Source organism: Acomys minous (genome assembly GCF_964271855.1).
Source record: "Acomys minous genome assembly, chromosome: 2".
In the NCBI taxonomy this organism is placed as follows: Eukaryota; Metazoa; Chordata; class Mammalia; order Rodentia; family Muridae; genus Acomys; species Acomys minous.
Window position 1 is genome coordinate 86016995 of NC_140484.1, and position 19784 is coordinate 86036778.

General features: G+C 54.6%; 2 protein-coding genes across 2 annotated transcripts; one reads left to right on the top strand and one right to left on the bottom strand.

The window, feature by feature from the left end:
• Positions 1-235: 235 nt before the first annotated feature.
• LOC311592229 (galactoside 2-alpha-L-fucosyltransferase Sec1-like) lies at positions 236-15497 on the bottom strand. The gene is made up of 3 exons (XM_084772357.1): positions 15381-15497; positions 6676-6787; positions 236-2207 (listed from the first exon to the last, which is right to left on the bottom strand). Exons 2-3 carry the CDS (start codon positions 6770-6772, stop codon positions 1204-1206), a joined length of 1101 nt encoding a protein of 366 aa, XP_084628483.1. The 5' UTR covers positions 6773-6787; positions 15381-15497; the 3' UTR covers positions 236-1203.
• Positions 7915-16223, top strand: NTN5 (netrin 5). Its single transcript, XM_084772356.1, has 7 exons — positions 7915-8034; positions 8935-9585; positions 12942-13130; positions 13315-13464; positions 13762-13815; positions 14167-14247; positions 15406-16223. Exons 2-7 carry the CDS (start codon positions 8961-8963, stop codon positions 15780-15782), a joined length of 1476 nt encoding a protein of 491 aa, XP_084628482.1. The 5' UTR covers positions 7915-8034; positions 8935-8960; the 3' UTR covers positions 15783-16223.
• Positions 16224-19784: the final 3561 nt, after the last annotated feature.

Below are 19784 nucleotides of genomic sequence, written 5' to 3' on the forward strand. Positions count from 1 at the left end.
GCTGAGAGATGTCTTAGAGGTGAAGAGCACTGGCTGCTCTTCCAGAGTACATGGGTTCAATTCCTAGCACCCATGTGGCAGCTCACAACTGTCTGTACTCCAGAGGATCTGATGCCTTCTTTTGGCCTCTGTGGACACCAGACATGAACAAGGTATGCAGACACACATGCAGGCAGGACACTTAAACACTTAAAATAGTAATTACAGAAATGTGAAATAAGTAATGCAAGAGGTGGCAATTTTAAGTGAATGTAAGTGACAATAAAAACACTTTAAAAATACCAACAAAGGAAAATTAAACAGATAAACATTCTGGTATCTCCTTGTTTTCACATGCACTGAACCCAGGGACATCAATGCCAAGCTCACGGGCTCCAGCCTGTGCATGCTCTGGCCTGACTGTTCTGAGCAATCAGGCTGGATGTGGGACTGGAAACAAGTTATAGGTTTGGGCTGAGAGGATGCAGTCCAGTGGGGAGCTGGCGTTGCAGGCGTCTGGGGCTATGCTCCTATTCTGCCTGACACCTGGTGTCCCAGCATGAGGCAGATATTGGTGCCACTCCGAGACATCAGTGACAGCGACAACAGAAAGTAGACCAAGGCCAGGCTTCACTGAGAGGACTTAGGCCCCTGGGCTCTGGCAGGAGACACTGCCATAGCCAGCGTCAGTCTTTCTGACAAATGAGTTTCAATTAAAAAAATGCCCCAGCCAGATTGGCCTGTGCATTTTCTGGACTGACTGATGTTGGAAGGCCTGGCTCACCCTGAGTGGCTCTCCCCTGGGCATGTGGTCCTGGGTGGTGTAAAGCAGCAGGCTGAGCAAGGAATGGGGAGCAAGCTGATAAGCAGCCCTCCTCCACAGCCCCTGTCTCCAGGCTCGGGCCCTGACCTCTCTCAGTGCCGCACTGTGATGTGGAAGTGTGAGCTAGGATAAGCACTTTCCTCCCCTAATTGTTTTATCATAGCCATAAGAACCCTAATCAGACACTGCCCGCCATGGCAGATGCAGCACATGAGGCGGCTAACACTCAGGGTATAGTGAACTCAAGTCACTTGTGCATGTTGCTGCTGAGGTTAAGCCCAGACTGTGCTCACGTTTCCAGGGTACACTGGAAGGCAGTGAGGCCACTCCGCTGGGATCCTGAGCATGTGCACTACAGCAAGCACCCACACCGCCTCCTGGGCGCCGAGGCTAAGACATGGCTAGAGATTCCCCCATTGGGCCTGTCCCAGGTCAGCAGCAATACCTACCCACTCGGGCAAGTAGGCTGCCTCTGGCTTGAAAATCGCGTGGAAGGGGGAGTTGGGCTGAGTGAAGTTAGCCAGGTAAACAGTATCCCCACCTGTGAGGTAGGCAGCCCAGATCCCAAAGGTCCCCACGGTGATGATGCTGTGGTTGCACTGCATAAGCAGTGCAATGTCCCTGGCAGGTGATCCCTGGAGGCCATTGCCAGCAAATGACACGTCCCCTCGAGAGACACTGATGCTCTTCCGGCACCAGGCCATGTCATCACTGGTGACTACAAAGACTGGAGACGAATAGCGCGCCCGGAACCTGTCCAGGGCCTTTTCCAGGTAGCCCCGGTCAGCCACCACGCCCTTCCACACCTTGGGCATGACATGTACATAGTCCCCCCGGCGCACATGGACGCCCACAAAGGTGCTCGGCTGGCTCCCGTTCACCCGCAGCCCACGCAGGAAGGCCTGGGCCTCCTCACGCACGTGGTCGTGCAGGGTGAACTCCTGCTGGATCTCTGGGCGCAGGTGGTGATAGAAGGTCCAGGAGCACGGGTACCCCGTGAGGCGCACATAGCGTCCTGGGATGTGGCGGTAACGCTCCTCCATCCAGTCGTTGAGGTGGTAGTTCTGCCACGGGATCCTTGCGGCAGTGTCGCTGTGCAGCACCGGCAGGCTGATCCTGAAGATGGGGGCCAGAGCGCTGTGCATGGCCGCGGGGATGAAGGCGGCCTTTCCGTTCATCCTGGCCAGGGCGAGGAGCGTGGCGTACTCGCCCATCTGGTTCCCCAGGCGGCCAATGGAATTGATGGTGAACATGCCCCCCTGGGACAGGTGTCTCGGGGATAATACCACAAGGGCTGAAGAGGCCCAGGGGGCAGGCACCAGAGCCAGGCGCTGGTGGCAGTGGAAGATGAAGGACAACAGGAAGATGACAAAAAGGAAGTACAAGGTAGAGAGGGGCAGGCGAACTGTGGGAGAGGAAGGGAGTCAGAAGACACGGTTAGTGGGTCAGACTCTCTTACCCAGTCCATATCACTGTCCACTGAGCACGTGGCCAAGGCCTAAGAGCTCACCATTCAGGCTGTGAGGCTAGGCCTGCCTTTATCAGCAACGTGATGGGTCCTACTGTACCTCTCTGAATCTTTCTGTCACCTGTTCAATGAGCATGGCTAGGCATACCCACTGAAAATAGCCGGCTGAGCCAGGTGAGGTGGCGCACGCCTTTAATCCCAGCACTCAGGAGGCAGAGGCAGGTGGATCTCTGTGAGTTCGAGGCCAGCCTGGTCTACAAAGTGAGTCCAGGACAGCCAAGGCTACACAGAGAAACCTTGTCTCAAAAAATCAAAGAAAAAAATAAAAAAGAAAGAAAAGAAGAAAATTCAGTGGGATACAAGAGCGCTTCCTTATTCACACTCTGACCTTCTAAAGTGTCAATTACTCAGGGCCAAGTGTGGTTTGGAAATATTAAATGGAAAATGCCTGAAATAAATAATCTATAAGTTCTAAGTTCTATGCTGAGGATGATGAAATATTTCAACACCCCACCCCATCCCCAGCTCTGGAGAGTCAGCCTTGGTCCAATGTGCCATGTTGTGTGTCTTGCATGCTCTGGTCACTTAGCTGTTATCCTGCTCACTGTCCAAACTACAGTGTCAGGCCAGCAAGGCGATTAAGCCAGGACAGGCACCTCCAGGCAGGCCTCATGTCCTGAGTTCAATACCTGGATGCCATAAAGTGGCACAAAAGGATCAACTCCTGAAAGTTGAGTTTCCTCTAAAGAGAACTGCAGTGCTGTGTTTGTGTAAGCCTGACCTCACTTCATAAAGGCTCTAACGGGACAGATGATGACCAGAGGCTGGATACACCAGAGAGTCTCCATAAAAGGCTCCTTCAAGCAGGAAAGCTAGCAGGGGCTAGGCGGTGCTGGCCCACACCTTTAATCCCAGCACTCCCGAGGGAGAGGTAGGGGATCTCTGAGTCTGAGGCCAGTCAGAACAAGTTCCAGGACAGCCAGAGCTACACAGAGAAACCCTGTCTCGAAAAAGAAAACATAAACAAAAAGAAAAACAGGAAAACTAACAGGGTGTGCCAAGTGCAGGAGCCACAGCCATGTGTGCAGCTCTTATTACAGCACGGTTCCAGGTGCTCTGCTGCGTTGTTTCTTCCTGTGCCTGATTTATAGGCTCCATGGGAGTTTATGGGAATGGGAAGGCGAACCGGGCTGCGCACTGCCTACGGTTTCAGATAGTCCCTGGGGTCCTGGACTATACTCTCACCACTGACAGCTGGTTTCTAATGTCCTCCCACCGTGCCCAGCCCACAAGGGATGGCAGCTGCTAGTGGGCTAGGAGAGCAGGGGAGGGACAGCAGAGAACTCTCCACTGCTGAGGCCAGAGCAGGGCAGTGGTTAGACAGCTCAGGGTCATCATGTGTGGCGTTGCTTCCCGTGGGCTTCGGTTCATTATTCAGCTCAGTCGCTGTAAGATGAGACTGGCCACAGCACCCTTGGGCACTGAGTTCCTGACTCTAAAGACCTGGGTGGCCCTGTGCCTGTCAAGATCAGTCATGTGACGCAAGTGAAGCAAACACCTGCTCCTGCTCAGGGGATGGGCAGTGCCAACTTCCTGCTTCTGAAACACTTTACAGTCCCAATTATGCTTTATCATCTTGGCCTTTGTAAGTAGGTTGGCAATCACACCACTGGGATATAGTTTGCATACCTAAGCACCCACCTATGTTGCTGTTCAAGTGGCTTCTAGTGTGCTCAGCGCTGCCTAATACCTGCTTTACCTCAGAGGCTGTGCCCGACAGGCCTGGCTCATCTCCCACCTGCTCCTTGACTCAGCGAAGCTGGTCTGGTCTCTGTGACTGGCTAAGCCACATGGTTAGTGTGTGGAAGCACACAGCATTGGACCTGGCAACTTCCACCCGTGCTCTGCCTATCACTTCACTACACCTATGGACTGTTTCCACTTCCTGCTTGTGACGCACAATGCTGTCAGGACTCACAAAGTGTCCGTGTGGATGCTTTTTGGTTTCCTCAGGCACCTGTCTGGAGTGGCATTGCTGGCTCAAATGTGACCCTGGGGTCACTGGTTTCCGGGCCCATCAGCAGTGTGGTATAGAGTTCCATTTCTCCAGCCGCTGTCCTTTGCTGGTGACTGACTGTGGTGGAAGCAGTGCGGTGGCCCTCACTGAGGAGGCCATGTGTTTTAGCCTGCAGGTTCTGCCTTGGCACCACTGGGCTTGTCTGGGCTCTGATGTGCGCGATTCATTTCTTTCTCGACAAGTTGATACAGGCAGAGTTATCTGGGACCTCCTCAATTGAGAAAATGCCTCCACCAGATGGCCTGTAGGCAAGTTTATGGGGGCATTTTCTTGATTAATGATTATGGGAGGCCCCACCCCACCATGGGCAGTGCTGTGTCTGGGCAGGTGGTCTTTGGTTGTAGAAGAGAGCAGGCAGAGCAAGCCATCAAGAGCAAGGCAGTAAACAGCACTTCCCCATGATCTGCTTTGGTTCCTGTCTTGAATTCCTGTCCTGACTTCCATTTAAGATGGACTGTAAACACCAGGCTGAAATACATCCTTTCCTTGCCAAGTTGCTTTTGGTCACAGTGTTTATCACAGCAGCAGAAAACAAGTAATACACCACCCTGAGGGCAGGTGAACTGCCTCTTTCTTTCTCTTTATACAGTCAGGTTTCAGCTTGTGATCTGTTCTCGCCTGCTTATTCTTGGGGCAAGCCTCAGGGCTGGGCAGGCTGCCTCACTCCTTTACTCCTACATCCCAAGGTCTCTTACTTTCTTATTAACCTAACCATTTCTGGAAGCATGAATATTCTTGGAGTTTAACTTGGGTTCCCAGCACGCAGCTGGGTCAGTTAGCTCTGACCACAGGACACAGCACACGGCACACAGGTGTGCTAGAAATAAAACTCCTTCACTGCTTTACTTGCCATAAAGCAAGCTAGCTCTACCTACTTTAGCCCAGTGCCTGGGCCCCCTTGTCTCTCCTGTCTCCTGGCTCTCCAGCAAACCTGAAGTGGAGCTCCCAGCCCAGCCACAGCACCTCAGAGCCGAGCAGGGATGGAGAACCTGGCCAGGGAGAAGAGAAAGAGCTCTAGACTAGGGGCGGCCTTGGGAGAGGGTGTGGCCTCGGGAGCACTTCCTGGTAAATGCAGCTGCTTTGGGAAGTGCTCTGCGGCTCCCATTTTGAGGTAAGGCCCAGCCTCCAAGCTGCTGTGCCAAGAGTGCCCTCTTGAGGCTGTTCCACAGAGCGGAGGCTGTGCTACCCTGCTTTTCTGAGGCTGGTGAGAGACCAGAGTGTCTGTGGAGAGGAAACCGGTCGGAGCTCTCCTGAAGCCAGGCCCTATGGGGGTTAAAGTCTCAATACTACCTCTGAGTTGGGGACCAGCCACTTCCTGGGTGGTCTTGTCTCTCCTTTGCCCCACTCATGGCACAATAGATGTCTTCTGGGAGGTGGTCACCCAGCCAGCCCTGGCTACCCAGAGCAAAGTGAGGAAGAAAGGTTCCTCTGGGAACTACTTAGGGACTCCAATGCTAGGCAGGGAGGATCCACAGCAGACCGAACCTTCCTGAATGTCCTGACTGGCAGCGCAAGACTCTCTTCTGAAACCACAGCACCTACCCCTGCTCTACAGCAAATGATACCTCATTGTCTACCAGGTAGAGCAGACCAGTTTCCTGTCTTTCTTCTAGAAGGTGGCCTGACAGGGCCAAGGCTGGGGCAGAGCTGGGAGGACTTGCTGGATCCACCCTACTGCTCACACAGTCCTTCTGGGAACACGCTTCTCTGACGTAGGGTCTGCTGGTCCAGCTTCTCCTGCAGCTTCGCCCTCCAGCTCTCATCTGTCCCTGCCCTTGCTCTTCCAAGACCCCAGCCTCAAGGGTTTCCTGCAACTAGTACAGGGCACCGCCGACTTGCGGGTCCCTGAGCCTTGCCCTGGGCCAGTTCTGCACAGTGGCCGGACAGAAGCTGTGACACGGAGAGTGCTCAAGGACAAACCGCACACCCCTTCTTTGCTCAGGGGGAGCCACAGGACTCAGATGCTCAGAAGACAACAAGTACACAAGGGCTTCTGGCTCAAAGCCCTGGGGCCTAAACACCAGTTGCTCAAGTGAGCTGCCTTTGACCTTTGCTACCCCCTTCTGCTCCCCAAGTCCAGCCTGGATGAGGCACTCTGCACCGCCCTCCCTGCAGAAGCACTGGCCTCTGGTCTCCCCTGTGGCTGGACTGAGGCTTCCTCAGGGATTTTGGACCTTGAAAGCAATTGATCTTAACCTTGAGTTAGCACACACATGGCAGGCTTCAGGGGGCTGCAGGACTGGGAGGGGCTGGATGGACTGAGGTCAGCCAGCAGGCGGATGGCCAGCGGGAACCGGCCAGGGCCCCCAGCTGCAGCTGTGCTCTTACCTGCCTGGATCCTTCTAGGCCAGTTTGTTCGGGGCCACCAGGCTTCAAGCCGGCTGGGGGCAGCAGTGCTCCTGTCCCACGCAGTGTCTGGTGGCATGGCTGGCAGGGGTCCCTGTGGGGAAAGCGTGGCTGCTGTTGGCTAGGGTTTGGGGTGGGAGGCGGTGTTGGATTCTGCGGGCTCTGCTTAGAACTCCCGCCCAGAACCCCCACTAGACTGAGAACAGCCTCTCTCATTCCTCCTAGAGCCCACCACGCGCTGCTCCTGCAGAAGAGTGTGGGATGGCTGACTACAGCACACTCTTTTCTTCTCCAGGCAGGTTTGACCGATGGCTGGGCCCTAATAGCCAGGTAGGAGATGCACGCCAAAGAGGAGAAAGCAGGCAGGGTCCCTTATAGATCCCAGAGACCCAGCAGGGCTGACTCTAGGCCTACTGAGGGAGGTAGGCCCAAAGGGGCAGGGCATAGTTTCTGCCTCCACCTCCCCCCCAAACACCGAGAACTCATAGCCTGCCTAGTACTTCATGGTGTTAAGAGCCAGAAGGTGGGACCCTAAAATTGCTCAGCAAAAAACATGCTCACATAAGGGGCTGGGGCTTAAGGGAGGCTGGCCTGCTTCATTCTGCATGCATAATGGCTTCAGACTCGGGGGTGGGGTGGGGGCTTATGGCCTGCAAGGGAAATGTCAGTGGGGCACAGGGTGGTGGAGTGCTCAGCCTCTGTGCAGATTTGGAGATAAGGGTTCACACAGGGGGCCCAGGAAAGCCCCAGGATTCCCAGTCCTACGAAGGGGAGGGTGAGAGACTGAGTCCTCTGGCTCCTAACATGCCCTGGACTCTGGATTTCTGGCTTCTCAGTGCCCTGGCATCTGGCACACAGTTAAGACACCTCCCATATTATGTATTCCCCAACATCCGCGCCCCCACCTGCTCTGAGGGCCTGAGCACTGTGGGGATACGGATCCAGGCCTGAGATTTGGTGTAGCAGGTGGAGCCATTGCCCAGATAGTCCCAGAAATGTAACTGTGGAGTCCCACTATCCTAAAGAAAGGCCAGGCTCTGTCTTCCCAGTACCCCAGGGGTCTGCTCTCCAACTCCAAGGTGTTGCTGGATTCCAGCTCCCACACCCTGTCCTTCCCTCAGCTTGTCCTCTGGCTGGACACCTGGACGGGAAAGGGTTAAGGGTGCAGGGCTGGGGTAAGTAGCAGAGAGGCTGGGGCTGTTTGGCGATGATAATCCCCCCTCCGTGCCCAGGGTGTGGAGAACAAGGTTAGAACCCCATGTGGGAAAGGCTTCCACTCTGCTTCTGAGTTCCTGCCAGCTCTCCCTTCCCTCCTGGGCTTCTCATTGTCCTCAGACTTTGGTGAGTGTGTGTGAGCCTGCCTGCTCTTCCCTCCCGGCCTCAGAAGCCCCTAGCTTCATGCCATCCAACTCCATTGCAGGTGTCCCGTCCTCTGCCTGCCCTTCTACCCTCTGGCTCTGCCCTGTGCTGCTTTCTGCTCCTCTTCTGTGTCCGGGTCCTCCCTACCCAGGCGCCACTATCTCTTCCCTGACTCTCTTCTAGCTTTTCCCATGTGTGGGTCCCACTGCTTCCTCACCCACCCTCACCTCTCCCCAGGGCCCCTCCCACCCTCACCTCTCCCCAGGGCCCCTCCCACCCTCACCTCTCCCCAGGGCCCCTCCCACCCTCACCTCTCCCCAGGGCCCCTCCCACCCTCACCTCTCCCCAGGGCCCCTCCCACCCTCACCTCCCCCCAGGGCCCCTCCCACCCTCACCTCTCCCCAGGGCCCCTCCCACCCTCACCTCTCCCCAGGGCCCCTCCCACCCTCACCTCTCCCCAGGGCCCCTCCCACCCTCACCTCTCCCCAGGGCCCCTCCCACCCTCACCTCTCCCCAGGGCCCCTCCCACCCTCACCTCTCCCCAGGGCCCCTCCCACCCTCACCTCTCCCCAGGGCCCCTCCCACCCTCACCTCTCCCCAGGGCCCCTCCCACCCTCATCTCTCCCCAGGGCCCCTCCCCTGGACATTAATGGATAACTTTAGGGTGTTAAGCTCTGAATTAGTTCAGGCAGAATTCTCAATTTTGCTTGCGTTCTTTCCCTCTGGGTTATGTAAACAGTAATTCTCCCCAGATGGAACTATTTTCCTCGCTTCAAGGCAGCTGGGGAGGGGGCTTAGGCAGGGCTGGGAGGAATGTGGGGTCCACAGGAATCCTCAGCAGGGTGGAGGTTGACTGACCCCATCTGCCACCTCTGTCTGCAGGTGTCAGTTCTGCTGCAGCTGTGCCTATGGCCCTCGGCCTGCGCCTCTTGCTTCTCTTTAACCAGGCCACCTCAGACCCCTGCTATGATCCCGGAGGGCATCCTCGCTTTTGCCTCCCACCAGTGACCCAGCTGGTTGGCAAGGCAGCATCCCCCTGCCCTCAGACCTGTGCTCTTCCTGCAGACAGCCCTGGCCCTGCCTGCAACGGTAGTCTGACACTGGACCTGAAGGGCTCCTTCCTCTTGACGTCTGTCACCCTGCGCTTCTGTGCCCCAGGGCCTCCAGCACTGGTTCTTTCTGCCGCCTGGGCCCCTGGAGGTCCCTGGAGGCCACTATGGCGCAGGCCTGCCTGGCCTGGGGCTCTGGGGGGCCCCAGGAAGGTAACCTTTCACTCCCCACCCGGCCCCAAGGCCAGGATAGTAGCCAGCTACCTCCATGTGGAGTTTGGGGAGAAAGCAGGGCTGGTGACCACTGGAGTAAGAGGCCGCTGCCAGTGCCATGGCCATGCTGCCGGCTGTGCTGCTCGTGCCCAGCCCCCACGCTGCCGCTGCCGCCATCACACCACTGGCCCAGGGTGTGAGAGCTGCCGCCCATCCCATCGAGACTGGCCCTGGCGACCTGCCACACCCCAGCACCCTCACCCGTGCCTGCGTAAGTCATGGGTCCTGCCCCCAGACCTTGCCACCATGTGGCCTCCTGGGAGAATATGCTTTGGGGACCTTGTTCCAAAGCATGCAAAATGTGCTTTTCCCCTCAGATCTGCTTTTCCTCACATTGTGCTGGGACCTGGTGTCTTTTCCCTGTTGCCAAGCTTATCAGACACACAGACACACACAGGAAACCTTCTCTCAGGGACTGAAGGGATGCATTCACCAGATGTAACCATGTGACACCAACGGCAGTCCTGAGCAGAACATATTCCAGGACTGGGATGGAACTGGGTTTGGGCAAGGGTACAGGCAGACGTACTTCCTGACTCCTGGCAGACATGGCACTGTCTGGACAAGAGGACTGTAGCCATAACTCACTCACACAGTCACTTAGCATGACCTGACAGGATGATGGACCCGGCCTGCCCAGTCCACAGTGGGTGCTGCCATACTAGGTGCCCCTGGACACAGCTAGGAGCAGCTTTAGCAGATGGCCTGTCCCAATTTCAGCTCTTCTGCTCAAAGTTATGTGGTCTCAGGCAGGGAATCTGACTTCATTGTGCCTGTTTTCTTACCTATAAATTGGGGACAGTGACAACTCTATCCTTAAGGCTGCAGAGAAGACAGTGAGCCCTGGGGGCAGAGCTCTGTCCCTCCACTGCTGAGCATCTGCCATGATAACATTCCCAGGCAGAAAGGACAGCCTGGCAGGAGCACAGAGCTAAGATGACTCTTGGGGCCTTGTCTTCCTAGATGACCTTGGCCTCTCTTCCAGCAACAAAGGCTGTGACCTTGGGGAAAGGCCTAACTACCTTCAGGCACTGGCAGACAGACACAGACAGTCACACACCCCTCAACTTTCTGGGAGACCAATGTCCCAGCCATCTCCCCTCCACCACCCCAGGGAGCAGCAGGGGAGACTCATGTGTCCTGATGCTGGGGCAGGCTTCACCAGGACTTGGGTGCTAGCGAGCTTGTGTCCCTGAGTACGAGAGCAGCCATCCCAGTAAAGACAAGGGCAGCCCGGGGAACCTAGATAAGAGGCAGTGACACACTTCTGTGGCTTTACAGATAAGGTGGCTTGACTCTCACTACCAGTCAAGTTGTTTCAGAAGGGTACTCTGGGTTGGAAAAAAGCTAAAGCGTGCCTCTGCGGCAGCACTGCCACAAAACCACCTAACGCCTTGGGAGAGACAGTAGAGAACCTCGCTGGATTGGGGTGTGTGGGGGGTAACAGAGGCTCAGGGGAGGGACTGTCATTTTACAGCTTCCTCTGCTATGATTCCTGCTCCAGGCGGCTGCCCACTCAGGCTCTCAGCCTCTAAGTCCAGGTCTTTCCACAGAGTGAGCAGGCACTCTGCTTGAGCATCTTTCTGGGATCCCTGCTGCTAGACACATGGAGCCCTTGGTTTGTGTGGATGGGCTTTTTGGCTTAGGTTTTAGGCTTTGTTTTGACAGTGTCTCACTTTGTAGCCTTGGCTGCCTGGAACTTGCCGTATAGAGCAGGCTAACCTTGAACTCATAGAGATCCATCTGCCTTTGCCTCCTGGGCTGGGATTAAAAGTGTTCCCACTATGCCCAACAGTTTATGTGGTTTTTAAGAACTAGCCAGGCAAGGCAAAGGCTCTTCTGTATGTCAGTGCTCAGGAGACAGAAGCAAGAAGATCCTTCAGTTCTAGGCCAGCCCAGACTTCACGAGCTGCTGTATCTCCCCCAACTAAACAACAAATATATGAAAAGTTTCCTAGTGTTGCCCCATCCAAAGGAGGGATGTGTAACCTGTCTTCCACACAGAATGCTGGGAATGGATGTGGCTAGTGTCCTGGTGCCCTTTGTGCTGTGTGGCTGAGACCACACGAGTCCTCCCCCAGACACTTACCGGGAGCCTCTTTTCTCAGCTAATCTGTAGAACATCTTTATGGAAGGCATCACATGTCCTTTACAAAGAGGTGCTATGTCCACCACCCCCTTTTTTTTTCTTTTTTCCTTTTTTCCCTCTGATTCATGGTTTCTCTGTGTATTCTTAGCTGTCCTAGACTTTATAGACCAGGCTGGCCTCAAACTCACTGAGATCCACCTGCCTCTGCCTCCCTGAGTCCTGGGATTACAGGAGTGTACCACCACACCCAGCTCTCAGTGTCTTTTTAATTTTTAAAAATTTTATTTTATTTTCTGTGCATTGGTGTTGGGGTGTCAGATCACCTGGAACTGGAGTTACAGACAGTTGTGAGCTGCCATGTGAGTGTTGGACCCAAACCTGGGTCTTTTGCAAGAGCAGACAGTATTCTTAATTACTGAGCTGTCTCTCCAGTCCGGTCTTTTTTTTTTTTTTAAGTTTTTTTTTTTTATGTGTTCTGCCTACATGTGTGTCTATGCACATGTGTCCCTGAAGACACGAAGAGGACATCAGATCGCTACACCTGGAGTTACAGACAGCTGTGAGCTGCCATGTGGGTGTGGAGAATGAAACCTGGGTCCAGCCAGCGTTCCTAACCTCTGAGCTCACGCTTCAGCCCCGAGTTTCAATGTCTTAAGCCTTATTTTGCACACAGAATTGAGTTAATTGTCACCAGGAAACTTCACCAAATGTGCTGTTAATGAACTTATTAACTTGATTAGCTTAATTAATATACCTAAAATAAACAACTCAGGGTAAGACTCTCAGAGTTTGAACCAGCACCAGCTACTGAGCCATGCTGGATACCTCCTTGCCTCCTATGGACCTGTAGTCGAGTTAGGCAGTGAATCCTTCAAGAATCTGAAAAATGCTAGCCAGGTGTGGTGGTGCACGCATGTAATCCCAGCACTCGGGAGGCAGAGGCAGGCAGATCTCCAGCCTGGTCTACAAAGTGAGTCCAGGACAGCCAAGGCTACACAGAGAAACCCTGGGGTCAGGGGAGGAATTCAGAAAAATGCTCCCAGGAAAAGGCAAGCATTCAACAAGCCTGTGGGCTCTAGAGGCAGTTGTTGACAGAGCTTTTGTTTCAGGCTCCCTCGGCTGTGCTTTACCTCTGCGTGTCATTCCCCCACTACAGATGGGGAGGGGTATGAGTGGAAGGACTCACACTTTGGTACCTGCTGCCTAGTGCATGTGAGCGCTATAGGCCTAGCACAGCTCCTCCAGGCAGAGGCAGGGGCTGCCCTTTCTTTCAGTACTGTGACCTCCCAGAGGGTCACAGGCTAACTGGTGACCCCTGCAATGCCAGAATTAAGATCCCCTGGGAATGTGCCTAGGGCAGTCTCTAACACCACAGACCTGCAGTCTTTCATGAGAACAGCATGGTAGGTAGGGAGAAAGCCGGGGATGGTGGCCCTAATGTGCCTGTGTGACAGTTTCTGACCTCATCTTGTCCCCAGCCTGCTCCTGCAATCAGCATGCCCGACGATGCCGATTCAACTCCGAGCTATTCAGGTTGTCAGGTGGCCGTAGTGGGGGTGTGTGTGAGCGGTGCCGCCACCACACAGCTGGGCGGCACTGTCACTACTGCCAGCCAGGGTTCTGGAGGGACCCAAGCCAGCCCATCACTAGTCACAAGGCATGCAGGGGTGAGTGTGGCCTGAAGGCAAGCCAAAGGGGAAAGGACACAGAGCTAGAATTCTATATTGGCAGGTACAGGGTGGGGGGGGTGAGGGAGGAGGCTGGAGTCTAGACTGTCAGGTTTGGGGAGTGGGGCGTGGATTTTGTAGGGAGCCTGCTGGTCTCAAATATCTCATTCCTTTTGTCACGAAGCCTGCCAGTGCCACCCAATTGGAGCAACAGGAGGGATGTGCAACCAGACCAGCGGCCAGTGCGCCTGCAAGTTAGGGGTCACAGGTCTGACATGCAATCACTGTGGTCCTGGATACCAGCAGAGCCGCTCACCTAGGATGCCCTGCCAACGTGAGTCCCATAGCACAACGAAGGCCTATGTCCTGAACTGGGATGGGAGATGACGGTCCAGATTTCACTGGACAACTGCAGTGTGTGGCTCTGGCTTTTGGGTGGCAGTTCTCTTCAGAGAACTCGGGTCTCAAACGACGGACTCTTCAATCTTGGAAAGAAGGCTGTGGTTTGGACTCCTTGCTCTTATGAGGGAAGGGGATGGGTCTTGGGGAGAGTAAAGGATGGTTGCACCCTTGGAGGCTGGCATGCCTGGATTCCTAGAGTTTAAGTTGAGTTTCTCCTATGGCTTGACAGGAATTCCAGAGGCAACAACCGCCCTTGCTACCACTCCTACTGTGTCTGGATCTGGTAAGAGGCCAGGGAAGACATTCTCAGCAGCAAGGGGATCTGGGATGGGCTGGCTGGGTCCAGAGGGTACCCAGCCCTCCTCTTTGTTGTTGTTTTGTTTTGGAGGTAGGGTTTCTCTTGGTGGTCCTGGTGGAACTCCCCCTGTAGACCAGGCTGACCTCGAACTCAGAGAGATCATCCTGCCTCTGTCTCCGGAGTAATGGGATTAAATGTGTGCGCCACCATACCTGGCCTCCAGCCCTCCTTGAGGGTGCGGACAGTCCAGCTGTCTATGGAAATGGGGTGGGGAGATGAGCAGGCTGTGTGGTCCTGGCCACAGGAGCCCACTGCAGAGAGCCTGACCCTCTCCAGACCCACAGTGTCAAAACTATTGCCACGTCCCGGACACCAGTGTGCACATGAGCCTTCAGAAGTACTGCCAACAGGATTACGGTAAGTGATGGGGGACAAAAGGCCTGCCTTCTACCTGCCCTTCCATTTTCTTTTCTTTTCTTTTTTCTTTCTTTCTTTCTTTTTCTTTTTCTTTTTTTTAATATTTCTTTCTTTCTTACATATACAGTGCTCTGCCTGCAGGTACATCTGCAGGCCAGAGGAGGGCATCAGATCACATTATAGAAGGTTGTGAGCCACCATGTGGTTGCTGGGAATTGAACTCAGGACCTCTGGAAAAGCAGTCAATGCTCTTAACTGCAGAGCCATTTCTCCAGCCCCCATTTTCTTATTTTAAATGGGAAAGGATGTTAGTTCCTAAAGGAGTGTTGTCTGCCAGGATGTGACAGAACAGCTGACAATGGTGGGAGGCAGCAGAGAGGAATCCCCCTCCCCTCCTGTGTCTTCTTGTCCCCCCACACTCTTGCACTTTCAAGAGCACATCATCCTGCCCTTCTGCCTGACATCTCTGAGTGAGTTCTAGATCAGTAGGTTCTAGGTCAGCCTCAACATCTTATTGAGACCTTGTTGCCAAAGCAGCAACCCTGGAGCCCGAGGCTATAGTTAACAGTAACATGACCCCAAAAGTTCCAGGCAGCATTACCTGAAGCTCTCCGGGTGCTCTCCCTGCCTCATCTCTGGTGAGCATCGTCCTGAAACTCCACCTCCTTAGCCACCCCCTTCCCAACCACAACCCTGAAACCCTGCTCTGCCTAAGCACCCCGGCAACTCACATGGCCCTTCCAACCATGGTCCTGGACGTCTCTCCTCTCCCACTTTACTAGCGTCCACCATCCTAGACCACACCTCATTTGTTCTTCCGGCCTCTCCTCCAGCGCTTCCCAACCTTCCCAAGGCAGTTCCTCGTGACCCCACCACCACCACCACCACCATCAAATTATTCTGTTCCTCGCTCCATAACTGTAACTTTGCTGCTGTTATGAATCGTTAAGGGAAATGTCTGCGTTTCCCGATGGTCTTAGGCGACCACTGTGGAGGAGTCACTTGACAACCACCACACCACAGGTTGCGGGCCACTCGTCTAGACCCTGCCTGTCCTTTGCCAGCGCCACGTGGCATTTGTCGTCTCCATCAGGCCAGCCCTCGCTCCTCAGGGCCAGCCTCCTCCCACTCACCTGACATGGTGGTGTCTTCTCGCAGTTCTGCACGCCCAGGTTTCCGCGTCCGAGGCGCCCTCCGTGGGCCCCGAGTGGTGGCGGCTGGCCGTGCACGTGCTGGCCGTGTTCAAGCAGGGCGCGTGGCCCGTGCGCCGCGGGGGCCAGGAGGCCTGGGTGCCCCGCGCTGACCTGGCCTGCGGCTGCCTGCGCCTACGCCCTGGCGCCGACTACCTTCTGCTGGGCAGTGCTGAGGACGGCACCGACCCTGCGCGCCTCGTCCTCAACCGCCACGGCCTGGCGCTGCCCTGGAGGCCACGCTGGGCCCGGCCACTGCGGCGGCTGCAGCAGAAGGAGCGCGGTGGCGCCTGCCGCGGCCTGCGGCCACCCACACCGAGCCCTGAGCCCGGGGAGCTAAAGTGAAGCGGACGGTACAAGACGGGAGTCACAGAGCCTTCGCCCTCGACGGCTTGCTTCCGCTACTGAGCCAATCAGAAGCTGCAGCGCCCGTGACGTCACCCCGCACGTGCCCGCAAGCAACTTTTCCGGAAAAGGCGGGAAGCCGCGAGGCGGACTTTGGGGCCGGAAGTTACTGCTTTGAAGTCTGTGGGCCTAAAGGTTACTTGTCACAAATAAAGTCTCACGCCTTGTGGTATTGTGTCTACAGGCCCCCTGGTCCATGTTGGGGGAGTCTTTAAGGGACAAATGAAGAGGACCTTGGGTAAATTTGCCAAGTCTAAGTATCTGGGAGAAAATGGCGGTTGTGCTTGGAGAGAAAGTCCCTGGGTTCTAGTTAGATCGTGTTGTTTGATGATTAGCCCAAAGACAAGAGGCCCGGAATGGCCAGCAAAGACAAGAAACTTGATAAGGTCTCATATATCCCAGCCTTTAATCCCAGCACTCGGGAGGCAGAGGCAGAGGCAGGAGGATCGCTGTGAGTTTGAGGCCAGCCTGGTCTACAAAGTGAGTCCAGGACAGCCAAGGCTACACAGAGAAACCCTGTCTGGGGGGGGGGGGGGAGTTTGCCACTTAGATACTGTATTATTCTGATGGGCCACAAGACAGTCTCTGCAGCGGTGGGGGAGGGGTGGGAGACGAGGACACAATGACTTTGAATATCATCTGGTCTTGAAATACAGTGGCGCACCTCAGCAGTCCAGGGAGTATCTAACAAGTGCAGTTCGAAGATAAAACCAATTAACGCATGTTAAAGGTTTGGGACAGGCCTGGCCCAGAGCAAGCACCGTATGAATTTACTGTTACTTGAACACCCAGAGGCCTCTCTCCCCTTGTGAGTGCTCTGATGAGTAGGAGGACCTCGCTGAGGTCCTGAGCAAGTGGGCTCTGAGGGCAGGGAGCGAGGGCTAGGGAAGTTCACAGGGCTGTGGGAACACTGGAGCTGCCCGAGCTCGGGCTTTGCCCCCTCCCACCCGAGAGCCCGGGTGTAGGAGATGAAAGCGCAGAGCACGGCGATCCTTCCGTGTTCCTTGTGACTCAAACTTTGTTTCTAGCAGCCGAAGCAAATTGCTGTGAAATCCGCATCTGTACGGCTTGCCGACCAGGCCCTTTCCATCCCTCCCTCAAGGCGTCAGTCAGCCTGCCTGGCTGTGCACAGTAATAGAGGTGGCACAGGTGGCCGCCAGACCTCAGAGGAGCCCGCCCTGATCTCACCAGCCTAGTCAAATAACTTCACTGTGGAAGTGGTGAGGGAAATCTCCTGAAATTTGTTCTCATAGAAATTTGCCTAGAAGAAAGGGGAGAGAGGGGACTCCAGATGGAGTGAAAACTTTTTGGAAAGATCCAGGAAACGGGCTGGGCTGTAGCTCAGCTCCTAGAGTGCTTAGCCTAATGTGCAGGGGGCCCTGGATTGATCCCCTGAGACCAGGTACGGCGATAAATGCCTACAGCCCCAGCATTGAAGAGTCACAAAGCAGGAGGACCACAAATTCATTCTCAGCTACATAATGAATTAGAGGCCAGCCTGAGCTGCAGGAGACCCTGTCCCAAAAGCAACAGCAAACTGCTAGAGGTTAAAGGCCTGGTGTAGAAGAGAGAGAGTGTCCAAGCCAGGTGTGCTGTACACCTGTAATCTCAGCACTTGGAATTCAAGGCTATATAGTGAGACCCTGCCTCAAAAAGTATTTTTCACTGTTCTATAATGGCTTGAGAAAGCCGACACTCGTCCCATTTTCCAGAATTGGATTTTTTGTTTGTTTGGTTGGTTTGGTTTGGTTTTTGCTTTTCAGGGCAGGGTTTTGTTGTTGTTGTTGTTGTTGTTGTTTTGTTTTGTTTTGTTTTTGGTGTAGACTTGGCTATCCTGGACTCACTTTGTAGACCAGGCTGGCCTCGAACTCACAGAGATCTCCCTGTCTCTGCCTCCCAAGGGCTGGGATTAAAGGCGCACAGCCACAGCCGTCGCCACCACCCAGCTCACATTATAGAGTTTAAAATTGAAAGTTAGGGTGTTGGTAGGGCCACACTAAGAAGGTGTTAGTGAGAGTCATCCCTGCCTCTTCCGGACTCTTGAGTTATCTGTGACCCTTAGCTTGTGGTCATGTAATTCCTGTCTCTGCCTCTGTCTTAAATCTTCCTGCCTTGGCTGTTAAGGGCACTTGTCCTTTGATGTAGGTCCATCCAATAATGAAGGGTGATGGCATCTGAAACAATAATACCTCAGCATGGTGGCGCAGGATCGGCATCCCAGCCACACGGGCACACCGAGGGGGGAGGATGGCAAGTGCACCGCCTCCCTGAAGTAGAAGGAGCTCAGGGCCAGTCTGAGCTATAAAGCGAGAAGCTGCCTTAAAAGAAAAAGTTACAAAACGGCTAGAGGTGTTCCTTATCTGTGGTCTGCTAGTCTAGAATTCCCTAGTCAGGGTTCAACAGCAGAGCACCTGCCTAGAGTGCCCCCAGCGAGTGCCTGCGGGTGTGTGGCTCAACCACAGAGCGCTTGCCTAGCATATAGAAAGCCTTGCGTTCAGTCTTCGATAATGGGGGGTGGGGCAAACAGCAGCTTAATCACACAAGCTAAGACCCCTTTGTCACATAAGGCCCATCCCTAGATCCCGGGGTATGTCTTGCTTTAGCAGCAGAGCAAACACTAGTCAGCTCCCCCTCCCCCACAGTAAGTGTCACTCCCTTTTGCCTTCTCAGTTTATCTGTGGAATAGGCCGATGCTGACCCCACACTATGGGCAGCTTCAGGCCTGACAGTGTCCCTACTTCTACTGTGCCTTCCTCGGCTTGCTTTCCACTCCCTGCTTGACTGTGTCGTTTCATTCTTTGAGGCACGGCCCAGGTGGTGCCCAACATGAACTCTGCCAGCTCACGGCAGCTCCCTGCCTGCCTGCCTGCCCTGTGCTAGGTGCTCGCTTCACGTCACCTGGTCTGTGGCTGTGCCCTCTCCTCTGCCTGTGAAGCTGTCCCTTGGTTTTGCTCTGTACATGGATGGTTTCGTGTGTGGTGCCCCTGGTGTGTGTGTGTGTGACTCCAGCTCTGTCTCTATTTCTCGGTCTTTTTATACTCGATATCTATGTATCTTTGCATCTCTGTTTACCCTCCGTTTTCTGCTTGAATGCCTCTCTCTAGTCTGTCCTAAGTGTCTCTGTAACCACTGGATTCTGTCTCTGTCCTTTTTGCTGGCCCACCCAGCTCCTCTAATCCCACCTTCCATCTCTAACTTAACTTTTTCTTTTTTCTCTCTCTTTTTTTCTTTTGTTTTTTTTTTGGGGGGGGGGCTGGTGGTTCAAGACAGAGTTTCTTTGTGTAACACCTCTGGCTGTCCTGGAACTTTAAGACCAGGCTAGCCTTGAACTCACAGGAACCCGCCTGCCTCTGTCCCCCAAGTGCTGGGATTAAAGGCGCCACCACAGGCACTGCAGGCCTCTAACCTATTTCTTGGCGTCTGCCTCTCTCCACCTCTCTCTCCTTCTGTTTTCTGTGGGCTGTTGGTTGTTTTCTTTAAGCAGGGTGTTACAAAGTAGCCTAGGATGGCTTCAAATCCTGGGGGGGGTGGGGGGTGGCGTAGGGGGCCCTCAGTGCTAGAATTTCAAGTGTGCACCACCATTGGTCTCTGTGTTTATACATCCTCAGCTCCTTTCCTAGGGCCTGGCATTTAGTTTTCACTCTCTCTGTCTCTGTGTCTCTGACTCACTCTCCTTTCTTGCCTGGCTTCTCGCTGGCTTGTTTCTAAGCACCTCTCTCCCTGTCTCTATATGTGTCTCTCCCTCCTGCCTGGTTCTCTGAACATTAATCTCTCCGTGTCTATTTCTCTGCCTTCCCCCACCCCGCCCCCGCTACTTGATATCTTGCGCCGCCCCTCCCCCCTTCTGAGTACCCCGTCTCTCTTTCCCAGCCTCAGCTCTCACCTCCAGCCTTCTCACCCTCCTGTCCCCCAAGCCTCTGCCTCCCCCTCCCGGCGAGCGGC